Source organism: Salvelinus fontinalis, chromosome 1, assembly GCF_029448725.1.
Source record: "Salvelinus fontinalis isolate EN_2023a chromosome 1, ASM2944872v1, whole genome shotgun sequence".
Classification (NCBI taxonomy): Eukaryota; Metazoa; Chordata; class Actinopteri; order Salmoniformes; family Salmonidae; genus Salvelinus; species Salvelinus fontinalis.
The window spans coordinates 73,980,607-73,994,446 of NC_074665.1; the positions used below are offsets into that span (position 1 = coordinate 73,980,607).

The window sequence follows — 13,840 nt, forward strand, 5'->3', positions numbered from 1 at the left end:
TTACCGTATTTAGTGACCAACAGTTTTTTTTAACATGGTACGTCATTTCTCCGGACTTAGCGACCAATAGTTTTTACAATACGTTTATTTTCCATAAAATGTTCGAATTTACAAACTAGTTTTCATTGGGAAGGCAGAGAAAGCGTTTTTACAAAAAGCAATCACTTTGGCATGTAAAAACTAAACGGGTCCTCTAACTCCACCATTAAACCGATAAACAGTAGAATACAGCAGTGTTGTGGAAGCACATGCTGTTAACAAATTAGCATGCAGAGGTTTATTAGATTCGCAAGGGATGGAACCATCCCTGAAAATCTCACCTAAACCACGAGAGGGCACCCCAGTTCACTGTTTGGGGAATAGAGAGTTGTGGGAAACTATTGCCAATCTTTCCTGATGGTAATTCTTCCCAGTTCTAGTTTCATTATATGAAATGAGATTTAATTCATGTGTAAAACTCAGTGCATCCCATAAAATTATGAACACTAGATAATTAACCAAATCTACAGGGAAAATGCAATCATGTGCATAGCAGCAATGTAAAATAAAGCTTTATTGTATTGTCAAAACATGTTCACACAAAAAAAGGTAAAAACGTTAATACAAAAAAACAGAAGCAAAGCACTCGTTGAACAGGCCTGTCTTCACCTCTTCTTGAAGCCATACTTCTTCCGTTCATAGAAAAGGTCAGTCTTTGAACTGCCTAAGTTCACAATCTTGGGGCATCCATCTCGCTGTCACATCCAGTAGAGGAGTAGAAAAAATAACTTGTTGGTGTATTCTCACATTACATTGAGATTGTTCAAAATGACTATTACTTGTACAACCACATATCACTCACTCAGCATCTCAGACACCTTTCCATTTTTCACACGACATTGATCAAGAACGGAATATGTCGAAGGAGCACAATATTGAAAGATTCTGTATAGTTTATTGGAAACATTGCATAAATGATACGGGAGCATTGAATGGTGTGAAGGTTTTTCTACACCTTTTATAAGTGAGAGAGAGAGAGAGCAGGCGACTAACGTCTTTCTCCTGGATGGTGCACTCTTTGCAGTAGTAAGCGTCAGACACCCCGGGACCTCCACATATGACACAGCGACCCTGGTACGACCCGTAGTTGCACTCGTCACAGATGCGCACCAGTGTGCAAGGCCTCACATACGAGTCACAGATCACACACTTTCCATCACCTAGGAGAGGAGGGAAGAGGGGGATGAGACTTCAAAATGCCACGGCATTAAACACTGGGGTAATTACATATAAAAAATAAACCATGTTTTGATGATTACTGTCTCTACTCTAGGAGTTATAAGGGTAAATTAAAGGGCAGCAAATACACCCTGTATGGGAGAAAGGGACAACATTATGTAAAACATGTTTTTGAAACTTACATTTCTCACACAATCTTCCAATAGCTGAAAAGTAAACAATAGAACAAACAGTGAGTGAACATGAATAAGGTATCTAGGCAACAAAGCATTGCTCCATAAAGCTAAGGGTTATGCAATCAATAAGACATCTTACTAGCTCTCAAGAACTCTAGGGGCTTACTGCCTTCTCCCTACAGTTATTAGCGTCGCCCACAACTGCCTCATGTGAACTACAATCCCGACGCTGTGTTTTAACATTTAGAAACATCCATAATCATCGCTTTCGAAACATATAGCGCTTGCCTTTCATCAGTGAGAAAGAATCGCTCAATTTTTTAAATAAAAACTGCTACGTGTTTTACAGATCCATCCAACAAAACTACACTTCCCAATTCACGCTTACACACAGGTATTCGGAGGAGCATACTAGATAGCTAATTAGCACAGGTGGTGGCCTCGATAACATAAACAAGCGTGTAACACGGAGATATGGCAGTGTGGGAACACTAACCCTATCAAGGTGTGTATACTTTTTTTCTTCTTCATTATTTCTCGCTGATAAGTTCCTTATGCTTCCAAAACCATACCACAAGCGATGCATGTTAACTTAAATGTTCAGACCGAGCGTCGGGGATCTTAACAAAACTCCCCACTACAGAAGACGCCTTCGTCCAATGACTCATGTGTAATGGAACTGGGAGTCATGATCAAGAGCTATTATCTTACTAGCTAGTCTACTTAACCACCATCACATAGCTATAACGTTCAAATAAAATGTTTTGTCACATGCGCCGAACACAACAGGTGTAGACCTTCCCGTGAAACACTTACAAGCCCTTAACAATGCACTTCAAGAAATAGAGTTAATAAAATGTTGTAAATAAACAAAAGTTGAAAAAATCCAATCAATAAAAAAGTAACAATACATTTATATAACAGTAACGAGGCCATATACAGGGGGTACTGGTACCGAGTCAATGTGCGGGGGTACAGGTTAGATGAGGTATGTATAGATAAATTCCCCAGGGTAGCTGTTTAGGCCCCTTGCTATTTTACATTTTTAATAACGACATGCCACTGACTGAGTAAAGCCAGAGTTTAATGTATGCGGATGACTCAACACTATACTCGTCAGCTACAACAACGACTGAAATGACCACAACACTCAACAGAGATCTGCAGTTAGTTTCAGAGTGGGTGGCAAGGAATAAGTTAGCCCTAAACATTTCTAAAACTAAAAGCATTGTATTTGGAACAAAACACTCACTAAACCTCAACTAAGTCTTGTAATAAATCATGTGGAAATTGAGCAAGTTGAGATGACTAAACTGCTTGGAGTAACACTAGATTGTAAACTGTCATGGTCAAAACATATTGATGCAGTAATAGCTAAGATGGGGAGAAATCTGTCTATAATGAAGTGATGCTCTGCCTTCTTAACAACACTATCAACAAGGTAGGTCCTACAGGCCCTAGTTGTCGCACCTTGACTAATGTTCAGTTGTGTGGTCAGGTGCCAGAAAAAAGGACTTAGGAAAATTGCAATTGGCTCAGAACATGGCAGCACAGCTGGCCCTTGGGTGTACACAGAGAGTTAATATAAAAAATATGCATGTCAATCTCTCCTGGCTCAAAGTGGAGGAGAGATTGACTTCATGACTACTTTTATTTATGAGAGGTATTGACATGTTGAATGCACCGAGCTGTCTGTCTAAACTACTGGCACACAGCTCGGACACCCATGCATACCCCACAAGACATGCCACAAGAGGTCTCTTCACAGTCCCCAAGTCCAGAACAGACTATGGGAAGCACACATCACTACATAGAGCTGTGTTCCATGACTACATGGAACTCTATTGTACTGCAGATATGTGGTAGTGGTGGAGTAGGGGCCTGAGGGCACACAGTGTGTTGTGAAATCTGTGAATGTATTGTACTGTTTTACAATTGTATAAACTGCCTTCATTTTGCTGGACCCCAGGAAGAGTAGCTGCTGCTAAATGGGGATCCATAATAAATACAAATAAACTCAGCAAAAAAAAAGAAACGTCCTCTCTGTCAACTGCATTTAATTTCAGCAAACTTACCATGTGAAAATATTTGTATGAACGTAAGATTCAACAACTGAGACAAACTGAACAAGTTCCACAGACATGTGACAAACAGAAATTGAATGTGTCACTGAACAAAAGGGGGGGTCAAAATCAAAAGTACCAGTCAGTATTTGGTGTGGCCACCAGTTGCATTAAGTACTGCAGTGCATCTCCTCCTCATGGACTGCACCAGATTTGACAGTTCTTGCTGTGAGATGTTACCCCACTCTTCCACCAAGGCACCTGCAAGTTCCAGAACATTTCTGGGGTGAATGACCCTCACCCTCCGATCCAACAGGTCCCAGACGTGCTCAATGGGGTTGAGATCCGGGCTCTTCGCTGGCCATGGCAGAACACTGACATTCCTGTCTTGCAGGAAATCACACACAGAACGAGCAGTATGGCTGGTGGCATTGTCATGCTGGAGGGTCATGTCAGGATGAGCCTGCAGGAAGGGTACCACATGAGGGAGGAGGATGTCTTCCCTGTAACGCACAGCGATGAGATTGCCTGCAATGACAACAAGCTCAGTCCGATGATGCTGTGACACACCGCCCCAGACCATGACGGACTCTCCACCTCCAAATCGATCCCGCTCCAGAGTACAGGCCTCGGTGTAACACTCATTCCTTCGACGATAAACCCGAACATCACCCCTGGTGAGACAAAACTGCGACTCGTCAGTGAAAAGCACTTTGCCAGTTCTGTCTGGTCCAGCGATGGTGGGTTTGTGCCCATAGGCGACGTTGTTGCCGGTGATGTCTGGTGAGGTCCTGCTTTACAACAGGCTTACAAGTCCTTAGTCCATCCTCTCTCAGCCTATTGCGGAAATTCTGAGCACTGGAGTGATTGTGCATTCCTGGTGTAACTCGGGCAGTTGTTGTTGCCATCCTGTTCCTGTCCTGCAGGTGTGATGTTTGGATGTACCGATCCTGTGCAGGTGTTGTGGTCTGCCACGCGAAGACGATCAGCTGTCCGTCCTGTCTCCCTGTTGCGCTGTCTTAGGCGTCTCACAGTACGGACATTGCAATTTATTGCCCTGGCCACATCTGCAGTCCTTATGCCTCCTTGCGGCATGCCTAAGACACGTTCACGCAGATGAGCAGGGGCCCTGGGCATCTTTCTTTTGGTGTTTTTCAGAGTCAGCAGAAAGGCCTCTTTAGTGTCCTAAGTTTTCATAACTGTGACTTTAATTGCCTACCGTCTGTAAGCTGTTAGTGTCTTAATGACTGTTCCACAGGTGCATGTTCATTAATTGTTTATGGTTCATTGAACAAGCATGGAAAACAGTGTTTAAACCCTTTACAATGAAGATCAGTGAAGTTATTTGGATTGTTACGAATGATCTTTGAAAGACAGGGTCCTGAAAAAGGGACGTTTCTTTTTTTAATGCGTTTACAAATGTAAATAGTCCGGGTGGCCATTTGATTAGTTTAGTTGTTCAGTAGTCTTATTTTTTTGGTCCTAGACTTGGCGCTCCGGTACCGCTTGCCGTGCGTTAGCAGAGAAAACAGTCTGTGACTGGAGTCTTTGACACCACCTAGTATATAGGTCCTGGATGTCAGGAAGCTTGGCCCCAAGTGATGTACTGGGCCATACGCACTACCTTCTGTAGTGCCTTACAGTCAGATGCCGAGCAGTTGCCATACCAGGCGGTGATGCAACCGGTCAGGATGCTCTCAATGGTGCAGCTGTATAACTTGAGGATCTGGGGACCCATGACAAATCTTTTCAGTCTCCTGAGGGGGAAAAGGTGTTGTCGTGCCTTCTTCACAACTGTCTTGGTGTGTTTGGACCATGATAGTTTGTTGGTGATGTGGACACCAAGGAACTTGAAACTCTCAATCCGCTCCACTTCAGACCTGTCGGTTTAATGGAGGCCTGTTCAGCCCTCCTTTTCCTGTAGTCCACGATCAGCTTATTGGCCTTGCTCACATTGAAAGAGAGGTTGTTGTCCTGGCACCATAATGCCAGGTCTCTGACCTCCTCCCTATAAGCTGCCTCATCAGTGATCAGGCCTACCACTTGTGTCATCAGAAAACTTAATGATGGTGTTGGAGTCATGCTTGGCCACGCAGTCATGGGTGAACAGGGTGTACAGGAGCGGACTAAGCATGCACCCCTGAGGGGCCCTAGTATTGAGGATTAGCGTTGTAGATGTGTTGTTGTTGCCTACCCTTACCACCTGGGGCCGGCCTGTCAGGAAGTCCAGGATCCAGTTGCAGAAGGAGGTGTTTATTCCCAGTAGGGCTAGGCGGTATACCGTATTTTATAATATACCGGTATTTTTTATGCAGGGACCAGTTAGGGTTTTTACTTTACATTCTATACCGGTATTTGAATGTTTGATTTGTTAAATGTGATACGCCACGTGTAATGTCAATATACACTGCTCAAAAAAATAAAGGGAACACTTAAACAACACAATGTAACTCCAAGTCAATCACACTTCTGTGAAATCAAACTGTCCACTTAGGAAGCAACACTGATTGACAATACATTTCACTTGCTGTTGTGCAAATGGAATAGACAAAAGGTGGAAATTATAGGCAATTAGTAAGACACCCCCGAAAAAGGAATGGTTCTGCAGGTGGTGACCACACACCACTTCTCAGTTCCTATGCTTCCTGGCTGATGTTTTGGTCACTTTTGAATGCTGGCGGTGCTTTCACTCGTGGTAGCATGAGACGGAGTCTACAACCCACACAAGTGGATCAGGTGGTGCAGTTCATCCAGGATGACACATCAATGCGAGCTGTGGCAAAAAGGTTTGTTGTGTCTGTCAGCGTAGTGCCCAGAGCATGGAGGCGCTACCAGGAGACAGGCCAGTACATCAGGAGACGTGGAGGAGGCCGTAGGAGGGCAACAACCCAGCAGCAGGACCGCTACCTCCGCCTTTGTGCAAGGAGGTGCACTGCCAGAGCCCTGCAAAATGACCTCCAGCAGGCCACAAATGTGCATGTGTCAGCATATGGTCTCACAAGGGGTCTGAGGATCTCATCTCGGTACCTAATGGCAGTCAGGCTACCTCTGGCGAGCACATGGAGGGTTGTGCGGCCCCACAAAGAAATGCCACCCCACACCATGACTGACCCACCGCCAAACCGGTCATGCTGGAGGATGTTGCAGGCAGCAGAACGTTCTCCACGGCGTCTCCAGACGTCTGTCACATGTGCTCATGTGCTCAGTGTGAACCTGCTTTCATCTGTGAAGAGCACAGGGCGCCAGTGGCGAATTTGCCAATCTTGGTGTTCTCTGGCAAATGCCAAACGTCCTGCACGGTGTTGGGCTGTAAGCACAACCCCCACCTGTGGACGTCGGGCCCTCATACCACCCTCGTGGAGTCTGTTTCTGACCGTTTGAGCAGACACATGCACATTTGTGGCCTGCTGGAGGTCATTTTGCAGGGCTCTGGCAGTGCACCTCCTTGCACAAAGGCGGAGGTAGCGGTCCTGCTGCTGGGTTGTTGCCCTCCTACGGCCTCCTCCACGTCTCCTGATGTACTGGCCTGTCTCCTGGTAGCGCCTCCATGCTCTGGACACTACGCTGACAGACACAACAAACCTTCTTGCCACAGCTCGCATTGATGTGCCATCCTGGATGAACTGCACTACCTGAGCCACTTGTGTGGGTTGTAGACTCCGTCTCATGCTACCACTAGAGTGAGAGCACCGCCAGCATTCAAAAGTGACCAAAACATCAGCCAGGAAGCATAGAAACTGAGAAGTGGTGTGTGGTCACCACCTGCAGAACCATTCCTTTTTTGGGGGTGTCTTACTAATTGCCTATAATTTCCACCTTTTGTCTATTCCATTTGCACAACAGCATGTGAAATTTATTGTCAATCAGTGTTGCTTCCTAAGTGGACAGTTTGATTTCACAGAAGTGTGATTGACTTGGAGATACATTGTGTTGTTTAAGTGTTCACTTTATTTTTTTGAGCAGTGTAGTTTACTTCGCTACTTGAGTCATCTCTCTCCGCTCTTTCTCTCCGTGCCACTTTCCACACAGACCTAGCCACGCCCCGTCACTTAAGGAGCGCATTTGATGTTCCTCAACTACAAGACATTTGCGTTCAGTCTGCATGGTTAATGCAGCATATGCAACAATGTTGACGACAACAATGCTGTTTTCACTTTGCTTCTTAATATAAATCAACTAGTGTTCTATAATGATACTATTAGTTTGTGTTTCTTATATCAGGAAACAGCTAGTTTGTCTTTTTTTAGCAAGTTGCCCTAAATCATGAGACCCTAATTGTTAGCCGCTAATGCTAATAGCTAGCTAATAAATGTACTGAGTAAGAGCAAACGTAGCAAGTGATGGTGTAGACCTAAATCAGCATGTTGTTTGTGCAACAGTATCTTCTAAATCAAATGAGGAATATGCAAAGCAAGAATGTTAGCAACATGAAGTAGCTAAGAGAAAACATGCAATGTAGCCAAAGCTTATAGGGTCCAGTAGGAAACACTTATCAACACTTTAGTTCCTACCCTGTCACAATAACTCCTCGTTGGCATTTTAATTTGTTAACATCTCAAACAACACTGTATTCAAAGTGCCCACAATTATATTCTAACTATAGAATTAGAATGGTCATTCTATTTCCATGATTCCAACAGTTTTGCTCTAATTCGCAAGTCAAATCACAATTGCAACATTTGGTTAAAAATAAGTTCTACAATATTTGCCCATATCGTGCAGCCCTATGTGGCAGTGTGGAAATTCTCTCAATTGAGCATTGGTGTAAAGTACTTAAGTATTGTTTTCAAATTGTTTGAAGTACTACTTAAGGCATGTTTTTTGGTATCTGTACTTTACTATTTTTGACAAATTGTATTTTTACTTCACTACATTCCTAAAGAAAATACTGTACTTTTTACTCCATACATTTTCCCTGACACCTAAAAGTACTCATTACATTTTGAATGCTTAGCAGTACAGGAAAATGGTCCAATTCACGCACTTGTCAAGAGAACATCTCTGGTCATCTACTGCCTCTGATCTGGAGGACTCACTAAACAAATGCTTTGTGCTTCTACACCTGCATTGCTTGCTGTTTGGGGTTTTAGGCTGGGTTTCTGTACAGCACTGAGATATCAGCTGATGTTAGAAGGGCTATATAAATAAATTGGATTTGATTTGTAAATTATGTCTGAGTGTTGGTGTGCCCCTGGCTATCCGTAAATTAAAAAAGAAAATGGTGCAATTTGGTTTGCTCAATATTAATTATTCATACTTTTTGATACTTAAATGTAATTTATATAATGTACTTACTTTTGATACTTAAGTATATTAAAAAACAAATACTTCTAGACTTTTACTCAAGTAGTATTTTACTGGGTGGCTTTCACTTTTACTTGAGTCATTTTCTATTAAGGTATCTTTACTCAAGTATGACAATTGGGTACTTTTTCCACCAGTGCAATTGAGTGCAGGAAATGCAGAAATGATAAAAGTGCTGAAATTTATTTTGGTTGAAGTTGAATCAGAATGGAGAAAGACTCAATGAAATTTCTTAGAATGTATGTGTTGCCACCCTAGGGTCACAAACTACTCAAAGCAAATATAGAATGTTTATTATTCAGAAACTAAAAACACCGTCAAATAGTCTTAAAAAAAAACGTGATATGTTTTGGCCATGTCGCCCAGCCCTAAGTCCCAGGGTTCTTAGCTTAGTGATGAGCTTTGTGGGCACTATGGTGTTGAACGCTGAGCAGAAGTCAATGAACAGCATTCTCGCATAGGTGTTCCTTTTGTCCAGGTGGAAAAGGGTAGTGTGGAGTGCGATTGAGACTGCGTCATCTGTGGATCTGTTGGGGTGTTATGCAAATTGGAGTGGGTCTAGGGTTTCTGGCATGTTGTTGATGTGAGCCATGACCAGCCGTTCAAAGCACTTTATGGCTACAGACGTGAGTGCTACGGGGCGGTAATCATTTAGGCAAATTACCTTCGCTTTCTTGGGCACAGGGACTATGGTGGTCTGTTTGAAAAATGTAGGTATTACAGACTCAATCAGGGAGAGATTGAAAATGTCAGTGAAGACACTTGCCAGTTGGTCTTGCGCATGCTTTGAGTACAAGGTTTTGTTCACATCGGCTATGGAGAGCGTGATCACACAGTCGTACGGAACAGCTGGGGCTCTCATGCATGCTTCAGTTTTGCTTGCCTCACAGCAAGCATAAAAGGCATTTAGCTCGTCTGGTAGGCTCGTGTCACTGGGCAGCTGTGTGTGTCGAGGCTGTGTTTCCCTTTCTAGTGCGTAATAGATTTCAAGCCCTGCCACATTGACGACCGTTTGAATCATACTACATCGGCTCTATCTTAGTCCTGTATTGACACTTTGCCTGTTTTATGGTTCGTCTGAGGGCCTTGTGGGATTTCTTATTAGTGTCCGGATTAGTCTCTACGAAAGCCAGGTGAACAAACAGATCACCGACCATTTCGAATCCCACGTACCTTCTCCGCTATGCAATCTGGTTTCCGAGCTAGTCACGGGTGCACCTCAGCCATGCTCAAGGTCCTAAATGATGATATAACCGCCATCGATAAAAGACAGTACTGTGCAGCCGTCTTCATCGACCTGGCCAAGGCTTTTGACTGTCAATAATTGTATTCTAAATCAGCAGACTCAACAGCCATGGTTTCTCTAATGACTGCCTCGTCTGGTTCACCAACTACTTCTCAGATAGAGTTCAGTGTGTTATTTGGAGAACCTGTTGTCCTGACCTCTGGCAGTCTATTGGGGTGCCACAGGGTTCAATTCTCGGGCCGACTCTTTTCTCTGTGTATATACCAATGATGTTGCTCTTGCTGTGGGTGATTCTTTGATCCACCTCTACGCAGACGACACCATTCTGTATACATCTGGCCCTTCTTTGGACACTATTAACAAACCTCCAAACGAGCTTCAACGCCATACAACACTCCTTTCATGGCCTCCAACTGCTCTTAAATGCTAGTAAAACGAAATACATGCTTTTCAACCGATCGCTGCCCGCACCCGCCCGACCAACTAGCATCATGTTAAAGGAATTTCATTCCTGTGTATATTAACCAATTCCATTAAAACACTCTGCCCATAAATAAGAATTTGTAAGATAATTATCAGCATAAAATGGACAGATACCAGTCTTAAAATCAATCAATCAATAGCGTTTAGTCTCGAGAGTACTGATCATAATACATTTTACATCAGGTTATATAATAAAGATGATGTCATAGGTTTTAATGTCCATCCTCCTCTCGGATACAATGGCAGTACAGTACAGTTCTCATTACTATCTACAACCAACCCAAGGTCTTTCCCCTCCCTGGGTAGAGACATCATTCTAGCCTGTCTGAAGATAAACCCATTCTTTCTAACAAGGAACACATAACATTCAACATTATGATTATAATAAGATTCATTCTTACAGTAATATAGTAGTATTCTGTTTAGTTATAATTCTAAGTCAAATGTATACATATTTTAGTCATTAAACACAAAAATCCCGTAACACATCACTACTCTGGACGGTTCTGACTTAGAATATGTGGACAACTATAAATACCTAGGTGTCTGGCTAGACTGTAAACTCTCCTTCCAGACTCACATTAAGCATCTCCAATCCAAAGTTAAATCTAGAATCGGCTTCCTATTTTGCAACAAAGCATCCTTCACTCACACTGCCAAACATACCCTCGTAAAACTGACTGCCCTACCGATCCATGACTTTGGCAATGTAATTTACAAAATAGCCTCCAACACTCTACTCAGCAAATTGGATGCAGTCTATCACAGTGCCCACAAAACCCCATATACTACCCACCACTGCGACCTGTATGCTCTCGTTGGCTGGTCCTCACTACATAGTCGTCACCAAACCCACTGGCTCCAGGTCATCTAAGTCTTTGCTAGGTAAAGCGCCGCCTTATCTCAGCTCACTGGTCACCATAGCAACACCCACCCGTAGCACACGCCCCCAGCAGGTATATTTCACTGGTCATCCCCAAAGCCAACACCTCCTTTGGCCGCCTTTCCTTCCAGTTCTATGCTGCCAATGACTGGAACAAATTGCAAAAAAATAAATAAAAATAAAAATAAAAAAATAAATCACTGAAGTTGGAGACTTATATCTCCCTCACTAACTTTAAGCATCAGCTGTCAGAGCAGCTTACCGATCGCTGCAGCTGTACACAGCCCATCTGTAAATAGCCCATCTAACCAACTACCTACCTCACCCCATGTGTTTTGTTTTTCTGCTCGTTTGCACACCAGTATTTCTACTTGCACATCCTCATCTGCACATACAGTGGGGAGAATAAGTATTTGATACACCGCCGATTTTGCAGGTTTTCCTACTTACAAAGCATGTAGAGGTCTGTAATTTTTATCATAGGTACACTTCAACTGTGAGATGGAATCTAACAAAAATCCAGAAAATCACATTGTATGATTTTTAAGTAATTCATTTCATTTGCATTTTATTGCATGACATGAGTATTTGATACATCAGAAAAGCAGTGTATCGGCAGTGTATCAAATACATGTTCTCCCCACTGTATATCACTACAGTGTAAATTGCTAAATTGTAATTACTTCGCCACTATTGGCCTATTTATTGCCTTACCTCCTTACTTAATTTGCACACACTGTATACAGATTTTTCTATTGTGTTATTGACTGTGTGCTTGTTTATTCCATGTGTAACTCTGTGTTTTTGCCGCACTGCTTTGCTTTGTCTTGGCGAGGTCGCAGTTGTAAATAAGAACTTGTTCTCAACTGGCCTACCTGGTTAAATAAAAGTGGGGGAAAAAGTGTCCTGCTCCGTGAAAGCGGCAGCTCTAGCCTTTAGCTCGGTGCGGATGTTGCCTGTAATCCATGGCTTCTGGTCGATGCACTTATTGACGAAGCCGGTGACTGAGGTGGTATACTCCTCAATGCCATTGGATGAATCCCGGGAACATCTTCCAGTCTATGTTAGCATAACAGTCCTGTAGTCCCTGGTACATCCTGCTATAGTTTTTTTTAATGGTAAGCAGGATTCAGGAGGATAGAAATATGGTCAGATTTGCTAAATGGAGGGTGGGGGAGAGTTTTGTATGCATCTTTGTGTGTGGAGTAAAGGTGGTTGAGAGTTTTTTCCCCCTCTGGTTGCACATGTGACCGGTAATGCCAATTTAACAATTTTGTTGCTAGATTTAGCAACTTTTTAGAATACCCTGGCAACTTTTTTTTTCAAACAGCACCTAGCAACAAATTTAGCTACTTTAAAAAATGTATTTGGAACTTTTAGCAAATTTTGAAAAGTGACTTAAACGCTAAAATGCACGCATTTCCCTTCTAAATTACACAAAAACGATTTTCTCTGTCACACACACGTGCCTGGCTGCAAAAGTGCATTGTGAGTGACGTCAGCAGCAGGCGCTCAGCTCGTGCACGGCAGCAGAAGGCCTGCAGCAATTTCAGCAAATTGCAAATCATTGTTGGCTGACTGCAGCAGCAGTAGTACGGGTTCAACGAGCCAAACCCAATGAATATAGTTGGTCAAGAAGCTTACAAAGCTTACAAACAGAGCTTACAACATCAATCAACATGTCTCAATCAAAATTGTACAGACAGAAGTACAGAAAAGAGTGGGTGTCTGTACCTGAACAAATGTCAAATCATATTTTTTGCCGAGATGGCCAGTCAATTTGAGTAACGTAATTGTGTGTTCTACGTAATGACGCAGTTTTACGTTATCACGCAATGACATCACCACGTCATTTAGCAACTTTTAGCAACAAGTCAACCTGCCTCTAGCAACTTACCCTGAAAATGAGTTGGCAACACTGCATGTGACATACTGGTAGCATGGGTTGATGCAATAAAGTTAATGGGTTGATGACGAAGCAGGTTACGGTCATGAACACAAGCATTTCGCTACACCCGCAATAAAATATTCTAAATATGTGTATGCGACAAATACATTTAGCAAATGAATGTGCTAACTGTTCCGAGCAAGCTATCTTATCTAGCCAGACACTTTCAACAAAGGGCAAAAGCTCAGCACTTATCATTGCTTATTAGAAGTAAGTACTAACGCAATGATATGAATCAAACATCAAATAAACACCTTACCAACACCAGCTTGTTTTCGACAAAAGATCAAATCTGGATGATGTTTAGCCATTCTCGCGAACGGAGGGAATACGATAGTTATTTTGAATTTTCAACTTTGACCCACAGATACACGTGACATTTGAACTTTGTATTTCATTTACGTTTAGTTTGTTTTTCGGATCATATCATTTTTGTTTATTTCACGTTAGTTAAAATTACTATGGCTATGGACATGTCAGTGAATTAATCCAGCTAAATTCAAGGAGTGAATATTACAT

General features: G+C 42.7%; 1 protein-coding gene across 3 annotated transcripts; it reads right to left on the reverse strand.

The window, feature by feature from the left end:
- Positions 1-533: 533 nt before the first annotated feature.
- LOC129861535 (PHD finger-like domain-containing protein 5A) lies at positions 534-13,691 on the reverse strand. 3 transcript variants are annotated; one of them, XM_055932897.1, is made up of 4 exons: positions 13,581-13,691; positions 1,401-1,424; positions 995-1,199; positions 534-734 (listed from the first exon to the last, which is right to left on the reverse strand). In XM_055932897.1, exons 1-4 carry the CDS (start codon positions 13,630-13,632, stop codon positions 710-712), a joined length of 306 nt encoding a protein of 101 aa, XP_055788872.1. In that variant the 5' UTR covers positions 13,633-13,691; the 3' UTR covers positions 534-709. The 3 variants fall into 3 exon arrangements, with proteins under 3 accessions (XP_055788872.1, XP_055788871.1, XP_055788870.1); XM_055932896.1 differs by having other exon boundaries at positions 1,033-1,199; positions 13,581-13,689; XM_055932895.1 differs by lacking the exon at positions 534-734 and having other exon boundaries at positions 910-1,199; positions 13,581-13,690.
- Between the last annotated feature and the right edge of the window lie 149 nt (positions 13,692-13,840).

What these genes read in the sequence shown, in the direction of transcription:
- LOC129861535 (XM_055932895.1), bottom strand. Translation starts at nt 13,632, where the DNA reads ATGGCTAAACATCATCCAGATTTGATCTTTTGTCGAAAACAAGCTGGT. An exon ending in TCGAAAACAAGCTGGTGTTG is followed by an intron (nt 1,425 to 13,580) that starts GTAAGGTGTTTA and finishes TTTACTTTTCAG; the next exon opens with CTATTGGAAGATTGTGTGAG. An exon ending in TGGAAGATTGTGTGAGAAAT is followed by an intron (nt 1,200 to 1,400) that starts GTAAGTTTCAAA and finishes CTCCTCTCCTAG; the next exon opens with GTGATGGAAAGTGTGTGATC.